At 41.0% G+C, this 17,127-nt stretch overlaps 1 protein-coding gene across 3 annotated transcripts in view; it reads right to left on the bottom strand.

The window, feature by feature from the left end:
* The window catches only part of c13h21orf91 (chromosome 13 C21orf91 homolog), a 19,790-nt gene extending 4,243 nt beyond the window's left edge, over nt 1-15,547 (bottom strand). For 2 of the 3 annotated variants that reach the window (XR_004659133.1, XM_034890535.1), the window contains exons 1-3: nt 15,399-15,547; nt 12,820-12,953; nt 1,850-2,341 (exon numbers count right to left, since the gene is read on the bottom strand). Coding sequence is in view for 2 of the 3 variants with exons in the window: in XM_034890535.1 (XP_034746426.1) it covers nt 1,850-2,341; nt 12,820-12,946 (619 nt within the window). In the remaining variant the exon portion in view is untranslated. The remainder of the gene's footprint in view (nt 1-1,849; nt 2,342-12,819; nt 12,954-15,398) is intronic. The other variant, XM_034890536.1, reaches the window with a different exon arrangement.
* Nucleotides 15,548-17,127: the final 1,580 nt, after the last annotated feature.

The raw sequence follows: 17,127 nt of genomic DNA, 5'->3' as shown, positions 1-17,127 counted from the left end.
AACCTTGTGGAAATAAAGGCATGAACAAGTTTCTCTGCATCTGGAAGAGTTAGAAGGGGGCGGAGTTTGGTGATGTTTCAAAGATGGTGGAAGGAGGTTTTACAAATGTGTTTAATGTGATCATTGAAGGTCAGCTGGGGGTCAAACCAAACATAACTTCTTCCATCACTCCCTCGCTTTTATATTCCTTCTTGGTCTCTTGACTACAAACCAAAATGAAAGGTTTTGCTGTGTATTTAAGTAGAAGTATTAAAAATGACGTTTAAAGTTAATAGCCCATACCGGCACTTATAGACATTCATGTCGAAGTTGAAATACTATGTTTTCTGACAACCATGCTAAAGCCAGTATTTTCTCCTTGGACTCTTTTGTTGTGTGACGTGATGTGTGTCTGTGTTTTGGCCTGCCAACTGCCCATTCTGACAGCCGGACCAGGATTTTCAGATGAGCTGTAAAAACACAAGCTCAGCGCGCAACAGCTGTAGAACAGCCATAGAGGCAGCAAACAAACAACGGATCAATGGAGAGTCTACCAGAACCTAAAAAAAAAAAAAAGAGTTGCATGACCAGAGACGTATTTGAAAGATGGAGACATCTTAGAGACCAAAAGGACACAGAGATGGTTACTGTCGTAACAGTAATGACAGTAATAATCATGTAAAGGAAAAAATGGAAGTTTATTTTTCTATCAGGCAGCAAAAAAGGATTATATCGACATCTAAACGTCCTGCGATGTGACTACTGCGCATGCGCACATCGTGATGTCGATGCTAAAACACAATATCGTTCAGCCCTACTCCGCTGTGCTGTGGAGTGATGTCTGGCTATGCGAGACTAGCGTCTAGAAACATTGATGCGGTGTTCTCAGCTTGGAAACCTCAATGAACTTCTGAGTCTTGGAAGGAGGGGCGGGGGGAGATGACTCTGTCCAGTATTTTGAATTTGCACTGCAGTAACTATTTTAGACGCTAGCTGTCATTATTACACATTGGACCTTTAATATGTACACTTTTTAGGACTGTATACAGGGATATCTAAGCTCAATGTATAGGAAAAGTGGTACTGAGCTAATGTAGAGATAAACAAACAAATATGTGCAAACTGTATACATGTAAAATACCTTAATTTAAAAGCACAGAATTGTATAATATATATTTCTGCAGTCTGAAGTCACAAGCAGCTTTAGTGACAAGACTTGAGAAAGCCAAGGGCATACTCTATCTCGAGGTTATAGGAAAATGAACTCTGGAGTGATCATAGCAAAGAAAAAGACGAAGGACAGACCCAGTGAGAATGTATTTCCTATTAAAAGGACAAACTAGCTTGGCAGCTCTTTGTGCCATACCTGTCACAGTGAAAGTTATAAAGACATTATATATGTGCATATGTTGTATCTCTTTAGTGAGTTAGATGAGTAAGACTAGTAGGTTGAGGAATGGGAAGGGTATGGGAAAATGAAAGTCTCGTATGTTATTTTATGTTTCTTTTTGGTCTGTTCATTTATGTATTTTGTACCAAATGTTTTATATATACACAGTAATGATTGTAATCTTACTTCCACGTTCCTACAAAAATGAGCACTCAACTACGGTCCTTTTTTGTCAGCTGGCTTTGAACTACAGTAATACATGTTCAGAGGGTTTAGAAATCACAGAGATCACACTGAACGTTTAAGTTAAGAGAGAGAAGAGAGTCAGAGAGAAGAAAAGGCACAGAGAACACATTTCTGTTGACATATTGTCAACACTATATTCTTCCTTCAAAAAAAAAAAAAAAAAAAAATCAAACCTTCCACTGCTGCTTCATTTACACACAGATAAAACTCAAGTTATTACTTAAATGTGCTCACATTCCTCTCTGCTGTGGCCCAGGTGCCTGTGCTGTCTCTGTCCTCCTCCTGACAATTGGTTCTGGCTGTGGAGACCCTTCCAGCTGTTGGATTGTGACTCCTGCAGCCGCCCCAGCTCCTCCACTGTCTGGCACTCCAACATCCCCATGGTGGAATCAGGCAGCCCTGTTGCCTTGCCCCTGTCCCAGCAGGGCGTGTAGCGGGGCACCTGGGCATCCGACTGGTGCAGCAGCTTGCGGTCACTCTGCTGGCTATAACAAAGAAGCTTGGCCCCTCGTCTGCTGGAGCCGGTGGAGGAGACAGAGTCTTTGTTCTGGGCATACTGGATGATGCGGTTCAATTTCTGGCTGAAGGCCAGCTTCATGCCCTCGTAGGCACTTTGGGAGACCTTGGAACGTGACAGCTTCTGGTTGGCGATGAGGTGGCATTTTTCAAAGCAGTCTCTGTGGCCGCGCAAAGACTTTGAGTGCAACAAGGTAGCAGAGGAGACGCCTGTATTCATAGAGAAAGAACACAATGAGCCAATAGGTACAATAATAGGTACAATACAACTGAAGGCTACAGCCACACAAACAGTTTGGCAATGTTGTGAATGTTACAGTGAACCCAGGCTCCCTTATCCATAAAAAGATTGATCATAAAATAGTTGACAAGAAATATAGCAGTGATCTCAACAAGTGAACAACATAAGTACTGACCTATTGCCACAGCAAAAAAGGAAACTAGTATGAAAGCAAGCTAAACTAGCAGATTGACCTATCGCAATCTCTCTGTGAAAGCTGCTTAGTGTGCAGCAATGAATTAGCCAGGAAAATGTTGAGATAGCAGGGATAAAAGGTTAACACAGTTTCAATACAAATACATAAAGCATATTTTGAACATTTTTACTAGGTAACAGAAGGGAGGAAGGTGCACTGAGTGTCTCTGTCCACTCCACATGAAGCAGCATTTCATTCAAATCAAATGATCAGTTTTTTTTAATATACCTGTATTATTCAAACAACAAGAAAGTTGCAAATCCTTTTCTTATTGTTATAAGAAAATAATTGTTTGTGTGAACACACACAAAAGACCTATGTAGCCAGTTTAACCTGGGTCCCAGACCTTTCTGGTATAAAAAGGAAGGAGGATGAGAACTCCAGTACGTGGGTGGGCTGATGTTCTATATAATTAAGACTACATTCCCTGGAAGAACATCTATGGGACGAACAAGTGCTAACTGAATTCAGTGAGAAACAGGTCACATTGGAACCATTTTAGCATGCACAGAGGAACTAACCTCTGAGTAAAATGGGCCACCATCTTGATAAACAAAGGAAGGCTGAAGGTGAAATAGAACGAAAGACGTCTGTGTTGGAGCCTGGGGTGAGGAGATTAGTCACTGATTTAAGAGCTCACTTGGGTAAGTTTATCCGGCATGCATCTCTCAGCGCTTCACCAGCAGACATATATGAGCACAGGAACATTTGCACAAGGACATTACTACACGGAGCCCTTGTGTGAAGTGTGGTCTGCATGGCGTTTAGTCACACAAACGTACGTAAAACCTCCTTTAAGTACCAGTTTGTTGTAAAGACAAATGTCTTGTGATATTTCTTTCCCATGTCATTTCCCTACATGTCTTTTGCAAGCTTGCTGTATGCCTGATTAGTCTTGTAAGGGAACTATAAGGCATCATGTGTGAGAATATATATTTGTTGATTGGCCAATAAACTTCCTGGCTATCAAGCAGAAACAGCCCTGTTATAATCTGATCAGTCTCAGTCCTTAGACTACCATAACAATACACTGACTACTACTTGCCTAGCAGGAAAACCACTGGCCCACAACCAGCCAAAGACCTCACCCCAGCTAAGCAGCTTAGCAACACACACACACACACACACACACACACACACACACACACACACACACACACACACACACACACACACACACACACACACACACACACACACACACACACACACACACACACACACACACACACACACACACACACACACACACACACACACACACACACACACACACACACACACACACACTTCAGCTGTGACAGCAAGAGGCATTAAAACACAACAACACTTTCAGCCAATGAGTCAAGTCTGTCATTTAGTGAAACAAGAGACAAAGCACAGAAGCATGCTTAGATTTGACTTAAAATGTTATTCATTGTTTTCAGATATTAATCAGTTGTTTCAGAAAGCATACATCAATAATTTAAACCACTTAAAATCGTAAGAGCCTTGATCAAATCAGAAATCAATTGGATTAGGTTTTTTAAAACATTTAATAATACTCCTGATATGAAAAGAAAACAATGTTATAAGTATGCTTACGTCTTATGTCAGGGATTTAACAAGGAGCCTCTTTGACTCTGTTTTATCTGCAAATTAAGTGAAGGGTTATATTCCAGGTGAACTGAAAACAAAACAAAAATATCAAAAGCTTTTGGTCACAAGGAAAATGTAAGAATTGTGGTATGGGAAAGTTCAGAAACTGGTGGAGCAGCACCAAAACTCGGAGGCAGAAAGATGCCTGTTAGGATAGATAATACTAATAATTGTAAAGTAAACAAGAAAACTCTTCCAACACAACAGCATAATAATCCTCATGCTGTAGAGAGATAATATCTCTGTTTGATCTAGTCCTGCTTTCTATTTAGTGGTTGCAGAGTTGCCCATGTTGAACTGAGACTTCTACTCTACATTGACGCTGTTCTGTTAATACATTAAAGTGCAATGAACAGAGTGACGCATGCTGTCCTAGCTGAAGAAACGTTCTACAGGCTTCTGGTTTTTCTCTGAACAATATGTGAATGTGCTGAGCAAGGACACTCAAGCTTTGACACACTTACAAGGAGATGAACGCTTGAGAAGTGGTATTGGGACACGTGGGAGAGAGGTCATCGTGTTAATGTGTCAAACACAGCTGCATGGCACAGCTTAGAAGTATGTGTTGTCTGCCGCTGCTTGGGCCAACTCTGACACCAACATAGAGCTCACATGACCAACACCGACTGCTGCCAATGCCATTACACAGTTACACCAAACTAAAACACAACAGCTATTCCACCTGCTTCAGCTGCTTTGCTCGGAAGAGGAGGCACAGGCAACACAGACTATGAACTCCTGAGACCAAGTTTCAACCAAATGTAATAATAAATCAGGTTAATCCTATCATAAAATATTACTTTTACAATGGAAATCATCTCTTATCGGATGCAAGTAAAAAGTTCCAGCCATCAAACTAGATTTATACGTAGTTCAAATACTAAAAAATGTATGTGTTTGTGTTATTAACCCTGGGGAAAAAAAAGATCCTGTACTTGTAAAGCCGAAGTGGCAGCTAACTGTGTACAGTACAGTCAGCGACCAATATTCTTTAAGGAAGAGCAGAGTAAACTATTTCCCTTTTTTTCAAGTGAAAATATAAATTTGAGTTATCAGGGCATTGTAAAATGTTTAGGCATGATAGCAAACAACGTAGGAAACCTTGTATTTGAGGCCCAACCGGTTGCAATTATGCAAAAGCTCTATTAATATAGACACTGGCGGAAAAAAAACCTGTAACAGAAGTCTCAGGTTACTCCAAAATGCATCTTAACACTGCTGCTCACACAAGCCAGTTCAATAAAACTAATTTCAATCAGACGCACATTAAACCACAAACAAAAGCTTTCTTATATGTTACGGCCACCCTGTCCTCTGCTTGTGTTCCGCAGGGTAGACTAGATACAGTCAACATTGGTAAACTGTTAAGTGTAATAGAGAGTTGTACATGGCTACCTTTGCAGTGGCTGCTGTATGATATTTACATCCTCAAAGTACACAATTCCAAGGTGGCCGAAAATAATTGTCTTTATAGAAGTAGTTGCTCTGCTATTACATTCAGTGGTTTAGATTATGTGAATGAGTAAGGCTGCACTGATATAGCCAAAGGCACTCCGGCACTGGGATGCAGGGTTGTGAAGAGGCGTGGGAGTAACACTTAAATGGCCCATTGGTGTGATGTCCTGTTGTGTTATTGAACAAGAGGTAAATTTTATTTCAAAATTATTGTTTTCACTTACAGGCAGCTTCATTTCATGGAAAAAGAGAGAAAGAAAAGTGACAGAGGGACTGTGCTTTGTGCTGGAGCTTTTTGCAGGAAACAATCAGCTGTTGCACAAACTTGTAGGCAGTTAAGTGCTTGTGTTTTGTTTTTTTGCGAACAAGTCTGATCGCCGGTTACATGGATGCCCACTACAGCATGACGTTTGGTTGCATTACACCAAAAGTCAACTCTATCACAGGCGTGGCCTCAATGCCCTAACCCCAAACCCCCCTGCACTACATTTAGAATGGCAGGACAGGAGGTTTTGCCTTAGCGCCTGAAGCTATTTGAACCCAGCCTTAGTTTAGAGTTTTACAAACCTGTGGTAAACAAGCTAATCATTTTAGTTATAAACAATAAGAAATAAGAACTATCAACCCCATAAGAAATATAAACCCCATAACTCCATAACATATACTTGTGTGGCTAATGAAGTGAATGCACTTTGAAAAAGGGGCTATTTAATCAAACTAATGATAGATTCACATGGAAAGCAGTCTCTTATAATTAAAGCATTATTTACATAACCGGGACCATGCATTAGGTTCAGCAAATGTCTAGACCCCAACTGTGCTCAAATATACAGCCAACACAGGCAGCAACATAATTAGGCCTCTCTACATCCCAGGGTGAATAGTTCACCAACAATGAATGAGCTACAATAGCCCCTGTAGAGCAGCAACCAGAACCAGCACCATCTACATCATTCAGCCTCGGTCTGTTGGAATTTTGTGTTTTTCTAACTCCAAACCCAGCTGCTAATGCCACCGGGTCTCAGCAAAAAATGTGTCTGCAGTATATAAGCAGATAAGGGATTAAAAGGTGCTGGGCTTGAACCTGGCAGCTCAGCAGACATCTTCAATTCAATTAATTTTACATATAGTATCACATCATAACAAAAGTTATGATTCTAGTACTTCCCCCAAGAACAAGCATTTAGTGTGACAGTGGTGAGGAAAATCTGACTTTTAGGGAGAAACCTGGGACAGACCCAGGCTCTTGGTAGGTGGTGTCTGACAGGGCCGGGTGGGGGTGTGATGCACAGTGGCAATAACAGCCATAGTAGAGATAATGGAACAGTGACTTCAAATGGTGGTCACGGTCGTTACACGGTGAAGTGTGGCACAGCAGGGCATAGGTGGACGTAGTGGGACGCAGCAGGACACTGCAGGGCATTGCAGAGCGTAGCAGGGTGTAGCCGGGGGTGCAGCAGGACCACTGCGACAGCTGCAACCAAGATCTTGTTGCCATCCTAATCCAAGGAAATATGCTGGGCAAAAAGAAAACATAAAGACTCCGGGGAGTAAACTCCCCAGAACTAGGTTCTTGTCTGACAAGAAGCCAGAGAAGACCAAATGACTGCGTGAGAGGCTGGAGGTAACAATACTAATGTCAACTCTCGTAGGTGTTTAGCACACACAAGCACAGCCTGTCACATCCAATAAGGCCGGTTCAAAAACCATGTCTGGTTTGAAATACAGTGAGGAAAATAAGTATTTGAACACCCTGCTATTTTTCTATAATTGCTATAGTTCTCCCACTTAGAAATCATGGAGGAGTCTGAAATTGTCATCGTAGGTGCATGTCCACTGTGAGAGACATAATCTAAAGAAACATATCCAGAAATCACAATGTATGATTTTTTAACTATTTATTTGTATGATACAGCTGCAAATAAGTATTGGGCTGGACAGGACTACGGGGACATGTCCAAGCAGCTTGGTGAAAAAAGGTCCACTGTTGGAGCAATCATTAGAAAATGGAAGAAGCTAAACATGACTACCAATCTCTGTCGGACTGGGGCTCCACGCAAGATCTCACCTCGTGGGGTCTCAATGATCCTAAGAAAGGTGAGAAATCAGCCCAGAACTACACGGGAGGAGCTTGTCAAGGACCTGAAAAGAGCTGGGACCACCGTTTCCAAGGTTACTGTTGGTAATACACTAAGAGGTCATGGTTTGAAAACATGCATGGCACAGAAGGTTCCCCTGCTTAAACCAGCACATGTCAAGGCCCGTCTTATGTTTGCCAACGACCGTTTGGAGGATCCAGAGGACTCATGGGAGAAAGTCATGTGGTCAGATGAGACCAAAATAGAACTTTTTGCTCATAATTCCAGTAACCGTGTTTGGAGGAAGAAGAATGATGAGTACCATCCCAAGACCACCATCCCTACTGTGAAGCATGGGGGTGGTAGCATCATGCTTTGGGGGTGTTTTCCTGCACATGGGACAGGGCAACTGCACAGTATTAAGGAGAGGAGAACCGGGGCCATGTATTGGGGGATTTTGGGGAACAACCTCCTTCCCTCAGTTAGAGCATTGAAGATGGGTCGAGGCTGGGTCTTCCAACATGACAATGACCAGAAGCACACAGCCAGGAGAACCAAGAGGGGGCTCTGGAAGAAGCAGATCAAGGTTCTGGCGTGGCCTAGCCAGTCTCCAGACCTAAACCCAATAGAGAATCTTTGGAGGGAGCTCAAACTCTGTGTTTCTCAGCGACAGCCCAGAAACCTGACTGGTCTAGAGAAGATCTGTGTGGAGGAGTGGGCCAAAATCCCTTCTGCAGTGTGTCAAACCTGGTGAAGAACTACAGGAAACGTTTGGCCTCTGGAATTGCAAACAAAGGCTACTGTACTAAATATTAACATTGATTTTCCCAATTGATTTTTTTTGATTATGTCTCTCCCAGTGGACATGCACCTACGACGACAATTTCAGACCCTCCATGATTTCTAAGTGGGAGAACTTGTAAAATAGCAGGGTGTTCAAATAGTTATTTTCCTCACTGTATGCTGCACTGAGCAATCAGATTCAAAAGTAAAATCTGATGGATATGTTATACGGTCATTAATTTGGCCATTTTTGGCCCCTTACATGCCTCGCAGCTTTCAAATGAATCTTTATTGACAATTTTCAATAGCCAGAATGGCCAGCAGGTAGCAACTAGAAGCCAGGTGGCCCAAGGTAAGGATGCTAAACATGAAGCTAACTGATGCTCTGTTTGAACTGATGCCATCAGCACTGTTAGCGATCCCAGTTTCCTACCACCTCTCTCTCACTTTGTGAGCTGCTGATCAGTGGTATGAGAAATTACACACAAAGAATCTTGTGAATGACCAATAAGAATCAAGTATTTAACCAAGCCGTCTTATAAAAATAGATAATAGGCTAATTTAATTTTAGGGACCCCAGTAGGACTGCACGATATGGAGAAAATCTAATATCACGATATTTTTTACCAAATACCTCAACGTTAATACCGCAACGATATTGTAGTGTTTTCTATCGGTGCTTTCACAAAATATTTATATAAGATTTTTAAAAATAATAATAATAATAATAATAATAGTGTGGAACCTAACCCTAACCATTTTAAACCAGAAAAGACAACAATTATGGCATATTACGATATCCAAAATCTAAGACTATATCTAGTTTCATATCACGATTTCAATATAATATCAAAACATTGCCCAGCTCTAGGCCCTACTATGTCTTTTGCACATGTACCTACTTATGTGAAGAAGAATACCAATGATTGGAAACAGGCTGAACTGGCTCTTGGTGTGGCCACTGAAGTAGCTCTCTTGTTTTCTGCTGTACCATGTTGACGCACAAAGCTGTGTAACCATGTGTAGTCCACAGCTCAGATGGTGCAGTAAGCAAAAAGAAAAGAAAGGTCTGAAAGAAGAAATGCCCTGTTAAGCAGAGGTTGACCAATATATAAATAGACAATTTCTAGTCAGTATTTTTTGATTGAAGCAGCACACACAGGCCAAAGCAGTTTCCTTAGGAAAAAACCACTTGGAGCTACAACAAAAGCTGCACTTCCTGAACATTTATCCTGGGTTGAACTGTGCTCACGCTTCTCAGCCTTCACATACTTCTGCAATCTGCACCTGGTGGTACTGTGGGTGGTACTGAGGCCTTGCTGATAAACAACTCTGCACCCTATCAACACACGCACATCACTCCAAGCCCATACATATTATATATAATCTACTGAAATCTGAAGATGATGAATTCTTTGATTATTAGAGGATCTTGTTTGTGTTTAAGTTGATCAACAGCACTGGGTAAGTACACTTTAACTGCGAAAACTGTATGTCTGCAGCTAGCGTTTAAACAGACATGTCTGAACACTCCCATGTCATGCAAGCCTTCAAGCAGAGCAGAAGGAGGATGTGGGTGGAAATGAATACCTAAGATTAAGCAATTAACTTTTTTTTTTAAATCAGGGCCCTCCACTGATTTACCACATCATGCGGGGTACTACTCAACCATTGAGACCAGTTGTTTTGTGACTCTGGAAGGAGACGTTTTGGAAAGAATAACCCTGATGATGTTATTCTATCCTAGAGATAAAGAAAAGATATTTTAGCTTCTGCTGTTCAGATTTTCACCATTCCTTTGATAATCTGTACATTGTAAATACCCCTGGTTTATGGGAGTGCAATACTAAATCACTAGAGAACCCTCTTCACAAAGACATTCAGAATCTGTGTGATTTTAATAAAAAACAAAACAATGCATCAAAAAAGCTTGGGTGGGTTTTCCATATAATAATGGGTGAAAACAAATACTACCTATCTGGTTCACTTCAAGAAATCCAGTTAATTGCATGTCTCACATGAGCCATTTGACAATCATGTTGGCTCTCTTCAGCACCACTTGTGCTAGTGAGCTACAAAAGGAAACAATGCGAGGTGACACTGAAAACTGTCTATAGTTTTAAAACATGCAACAGCAGGTATACATGTGTAAACAAATGAAACATGCTACATATTACATTGATTACTCCTCTACTATGGTTGTTTCAGAAAGTCTTATAATATCAGTAAAAATTAGGCTTTTGACATCACTCTATGTACTGTACATGCAAGCAAACTAAGGCTTGTGTGAGACTGTGGCTGAAGACTCTTTTACAGCACACAAAGAGCAGCGTGAATAATCAACACCTTCATACTCAGTTCTCTTATACCATAACAAAAATAAACATAAGAAATCGATCAAGCGTATGCTGTCAACAAAATGACTCTCTCTCTCTCCCTCTCTCTCTCCCTCCCTCCAAATAGGCCACTCATTAATTAAGGGATGAAAACACTTCAAATGCATGCTCTAAGTTAGAGTGGCATATCAAACGGGAGAACCACAATGGCCTGCTTTAGAGAGGGCTTTGGTCCTACAGGCCCATTACCCGTACAAATATCCCATATGTTGTTGCTGGAGAAGATAAAAGGAGTGTTTGTGGAGGGCAATCATATGAGACAATAACAAATTGGAAAGGTTCTGGGGCTGTATTACACCTCTCGTGGCAAGTGCATATTTGCTCTAATGGGAACTGATGATCAAAAATAATCTCGATGTTTCTGCTAAACTGATGTATTGTGTGATTTAAATTCTGGAGACTCTTGGCAGCTAAAAGCAGTACTAATGTATCCACGTAAAACTGTCTCTATTGGCCCTTACCCACTGCTGGTAACAGCTCCGCTCGGCTTAACTCGGCCGCGGCGTCCCATCCTCCTTCTTCCACTGCAAGTTTAGTACCGCCTCGTGTGTGAGGCGAGCGTGGCCATAGCGACGCCACAGGAAACTGCCTTGACCTAACGCGACACACACACAGAACGTTGAAGGTGTGTTGTTTTTGATTCTCGGCATGTGGCTGTTGCAAAAAAAAACCACTGCTGGCTAAACTATTTAAACAGCAGGGAGATTGTTCAGGACACCCCCCCCCATATTGCGCTAGCAATAATGACACAGTGATTAGTGACAATTCTCTCTGACCAATCAGCAGTCTGCAGGTTTTCACATTGGCTTTTGGTATTGCCTCAGCTCGCTTGGTACCTTGACTAGAGGTGACTAAGAAAGTACATGGCAGGTACCAGGAACTTTTTTTCATAATGGAAAACTCAAAAAGGCGAGTAGGGTCGAGTCGAGCAGGTACCATGAAATGGAAAAACGCTTTATGGGAAACTGCTGGTGATTGATATGAATATTCAAGTGCCCATATAATGATGGGGTATTATTGTGTCTCTGCTGCTTCCACACACATATAAACTTGGGAAAATAAACCATCCATGTTTTTTGAGTGAGTTTCTGAATGTCCTCTGTCTTCAGTCTCCAGGTGAGCTGTTCAACATCTGCACGGCTTTCTACGTCCCTAGAGACGACGTGGCTAACCGTAGCATGCTAGCTCGTTCTCAATGGCTAAACACTGCTCTAACAGCCACTAGTTGACCAGAATCACCAAAAGAACCACTTCCTGTCCCTGTTCTACTTCCTGTCCCTGTTGTGCAGGTATTCCACAAGTGGCCCTGGTCTAGAAGAAGTCTCCCAGCTGATCCTACCTTGGACTGACCAAAGGTGGAGAAAGAGTTATCAGCTACTGAGCATGTGCAGCTCTCAACAAAGATAGGACAGAAGTGAGATGTCTCACTCTGCAGCTAAAACAGAGACCTAAACACACAGGGTGAAAACAGTATCTGCAGTAATTTGCATTACAACAAAATTAAGTTATGTGTTTTTTTTTAGATTTTTTAAATGAAACCATGTAAACCCAATTCTGGTACAACCTCAAAATACAATTATGAACCTGAAGATGAGCAGAATATGGGCACATTAAATCATAATCCACCAGACAATCATATTTGAGTGTGGGTGATAAAAACATACAGTATGGAAAGGTCATGCTGTGGTTAAACATAAAATAAAAATCTGTAATAAGCTACAGCAGCCTATGGGCTGCTTTAAAACATTAGCAAGAAAAAAAAAATATTAGCTGTATGTGAAGAGGCCCCTCAAAATCACTTTGTTTGCTCTTCACTCTAATGAAAAAAACAAGCAAAAGTCGCCCCTTATCCTGTGTCTTACCTTCTATGCTGAGTTCAAAGCAGACATGGCAGAAAGACATGGTCCCTGTTTCCGTCTCTAGCTTGCAAACACTGCAGATATTGTCATCATTCAGATCAATGTTCACAAACTGTTCCTCCTCATCCATTGTGCTTCTGGGGAAAAAACAAGCAATGAATAATAATAATACTAATAATAATTAAAACTTTTTAATCCTGCAAGGGAAATTGCAATGTTTTCACTCTGTTATTACACACAGGCCTGAAATACACACACATGCTCAGGCCCTATACATGCAATAATGGCTGTCGATGGACAGGTGGATTCAGCGCCTTGCTCAAGAGCCCTTTGCAAGTGCGCAGGAGGTGAACTGGTACCTTTCCAGCTACCAGTCCACCACCATATTTTGGTCTATATGGGGACTTGAACCAGCGACGCTCTGTTTCCCAACCCAACTCCACACAGACTGAAAATAAAAATGTGTCAGAGGGGGGGAATATATTTTGGTACACACTATTTCTGGTACGGAATACAGTAAAAGAGGCAGTGTCCTTTCTTACATGTTTTTATACAGGGTTGTGTTATCGATAAATGACCAGACAAGCTGATGTAGTGGTACAGGTAACTGCTGACACAGCAGATTAAACAGGACGATCTGTCGCACACTAATCATTGTGCCAACATGCTATTTGACCCCATGATGTTAAACCCAATGTGGTGGCATCCACGCACAGAAACAATAATCCTAACATTAGCAGTCATATCTTAAAACAACGTTTTCTCTATGGGAAAAGAGAATACCTTTCAAGACAGTTCAAGTGTGACAACTTTGCTTTATGAGAGGTGACATGTATGGAAAGTAGGATTTACTTCAAAAGATTGAGAGTAGAGAAAAGAAAAATGACTGCTGTGTGCAACTCTATTCTGGTTTGACAGTATGTGAACTACCCAAAGCCCAAGACTAACCACAACTACCTATTGGAAACACATCTGGTCAGGTGTGTAACATCCATAAACTGGTAAAAAACCTTGAATGGTCAGAAAGTAGAAGCAACAAAAGACTAAAGAAAAGGTAAACATGTGCTCTGGAGTAGGTTTCCCCACACAACATTAGGTAATTAGTGGCAGTGTGGCATTATCATACCGCAAGATACCATGTGCTGTGGTGGTGTCTGTATCACTCATTTGTGCCCCCAATAATCAGAACATACAACCCTGTACCTTTTTTTTATAATTTGGAATGCTTTTAATTTGATTTGAGATACTAGGGACTTTAGTAACGTTAAGTGTAATGTCTCTCTTGAAAATTCAACTTGTCCTACTTTATTAATGCTAATCAAAAGGTTTTCCAGGTTGTTGACTTTCCTAGGGGAAATTAATTCTACCAGTGGCCATGACATCTATAAGGACAAAGCTTTGCCACAAAATGAAAAGAAAACCAGAGAAATTAATTTAAAGAGACATTTTCAACTACTGATAATGTCAAGGAAGCTACAGGTCATGAGTGGGTTCTAACAGTTCTGAGTCCTACTGAGAGCTCGGGCTGCTTGCTGTTTTAAAGAACATGAAGCCTTTAAGTCAGCGGCAGCACAGCGAAACAACAACGTTTGACAGAGTTCTTTAACTGTAGACATGGGATATATCATCCCATCTACGAGCTTTCAGTGCTCCAAATCCAAGAAATGCAAGTTAAGACGCTATAATACGATGTATTAATACCAGCGTTATATTAGTAGACACTCATCAGTGAAGAATAGTCAGATGACAACGATAACAGGGCTCGGACGTCACTTGAACTTTTCATTTCGTTGGATTCATATACTTTAAAAATGCATTCATATACCTTTCAATATCCATTTCATAGACAATTGTTCAGAGATGAGGATGCTAAGGGATTTGCTAAAGACTTTCACAAACTAACAGCTGTGAAAGTTGGGAGAGGATGTCAGACAGATTACAGGTGGTTTGAGGAGAAACTTGTTGAAACTACTATTTGTATTGGTAACTATACCTTTTGTCTTAATTACTTTAATTTATTTGAACTTATTTACAAATGTGAAATGTTCAATGGCTCCCCCTCTCTACAGATGAAGTGGTTGGAGATTTCTATGTTGGACAGCAAAAAAGGTACTAAAGATTGAAATAGCTGGTCTTGCAGCTTTAAGCCGGTCCCTAAGCCCGTCTATTGCGCGGCCGCGTTGGACACACATTCAGGTCTTTGCGCTCTTAACTGCATCGTCATTTTTGGTGCTTTTGGGTTAAAAAAATAAGTGAACCGTCGGTCTTAATTTGCTCTCCAACATACCCTGAAACTGGGGGATATCGAGTCTTTGACAAGGAGCTATTGAACGTAACATCGGCGAAAACCGACGAATGTTAAACATGAAAGAAGTTCACCGCGGTCGTGTCTATGTGCAAACCGTTCAACAAACGCTTGCTAACAAGAAGTTAAGCTAGCTAGCAGCCCGCTGGCATCCTCTGAGTAACGTTACTCTAGTCTGGCTGATTCGTGACCGTTATGTAGCGGCGTTAGACAGCAAGGTAGCCAACGAAATAAAGGTGCCACCAGTACTTTAGGACACCACTTTTGTGAAACTCACCGTTATGTGGAAGAGTAACGTTGCCGCTGCGTCTGCGGAGCGTGTACCGTGGACCTCTCGGTTCTCCTCCACCACAGCGAGCCGAGCGCGTCCTCACGGCCAGATACAGGAACCTCTTTCCCCTCTCGGCGGAATGAACCACTAGTTTATTTAAGGGGTGACAAGAATCATCAACAGAGAAACTACCAACGACTCTAACCCTAGTAAAACACTAACCACATTTCAATTAATTCTCTTGGAAATACATATATTTCATTCATTGAAATAGATTTGTTTCACTACACAAGCCGCCTCTGAGAGCCGTAGCCGTGGATATACCCCTATGGTTGAATTATGTTAAGTCTTCCTAGCGTCATCAAGACCACGATACAAAATATTTCTCAGAAAGGGAGAATTCTATGGTATAGTCTCCCTGTATAAAGTAATCAATACAATACAGTGATAGAAAAGCATTTCCACATTTTGTATAAATTGTATGAGGTTGCAGACCTGTATTTTAAACGACTCTTCCTTCTTCAGCATATTTGGTTTTTATTCTCCTTCACATGAAGTTACACGTGGGAAATTCCCGCGAATCACGAAATGTGTACGGTAGGAACCATAGACATAATAAAGAGTAGACGTCTACTCTTTATTATGTCTATAGTAGGAAATCCTCTACGTCTGTGTAGGAAGAGCCCATGACTAGGAGGCCTGTTGTAGGCCTATCTCTTTACTAGGAACTGTGCCATTGTTATTTGGGATAAGCTAATTTAGCACACATTAATCTTCTGGTGCCTTTGTCACGATTCAATTATTTTCCCACATTATAGAAAATTGGGATTGGGTTTTCATCCAACCATTAAACATATTCCACACAGGCTACATAAAGGACAAGGGTCAACAGCAACAGAAAAGAAGAACCGCATCTAAGGACATATTAATAAAACAAACACTAAATGCTAGAATATATATGTATATATAATTATATATATATATATATTATTTTTTTAATTGGAGTTTGGGACTGCATTTCTAACTGACTTTTCTTTCTCATTACAAACAGCTGACTATAGCAGAACAATGCTTTTCGGTTCTGTGTTGTTACCTTGGTCCAGACCGTATAGTCTAGTCCAGCCCTACTTTTAATAATAATAATAATAAATTGAATTTGTATAGCACTTTTCCCAAGCTCAAAGTCGCTTTACAGAGTAGAAACAGTAGATAAATATCTACAAAAAAAACAAACAAAAAACTTCTAAAACTTCTTACAGTCTAAGGTCCAGACCTTTGAATCCACCCACTTCACAGAGTTGACTGATTGATTGAAATGGAGTGTAACAAGGTAAGAATTCTGTGTGATATTAGTCAAACTCCTTTTCAAAATTCTAAAATGACTAAAACATGTCAGTAGGTCTCTATTCAGAGCCACAAGAGTACAGCATATGCAACCTTGTCCGAGGTTGTCATCTATCCGCTGATCATTTATTCCGACGCTGCTGCTAGGCCCAGATGACACCCCATAAGAAACAAGTCTCTGATTTTTTCATTTTCAAAATGTTATTTTCGAATGGCCGGTAATTAGAATTTTTTTGTATCATAAACCACAAAATGACCTTTTCTGTTGAGTGAGGGAATAGTCTGATTAGGCCGTGAATACAATTTGTAAGGGAATGCCTCTGCATAATCATGGACTGCACCGCTATCACATATATTCCATTCAGGTCATCAATCAGTACTTTAACAAAGG

Source organism: Etheostoma cragini, chromosome 13 (genome assembly GCF_013103735.1).
Source record: "Etheostoma cragini isolate CJK2018 chromosome 13, CSU_Ecrag_1.0, whole genome shotgun sequence".
NCBI classification, from domain to species: Eukaryota; Metazoa; Chordata; class Actinopteri; order Perciformes; family Percidae; genus Etheostoma; species Etheostoma cragini.
This window is presented reverse-complemented; position numbering and strand designations above follow the sequence as displayed.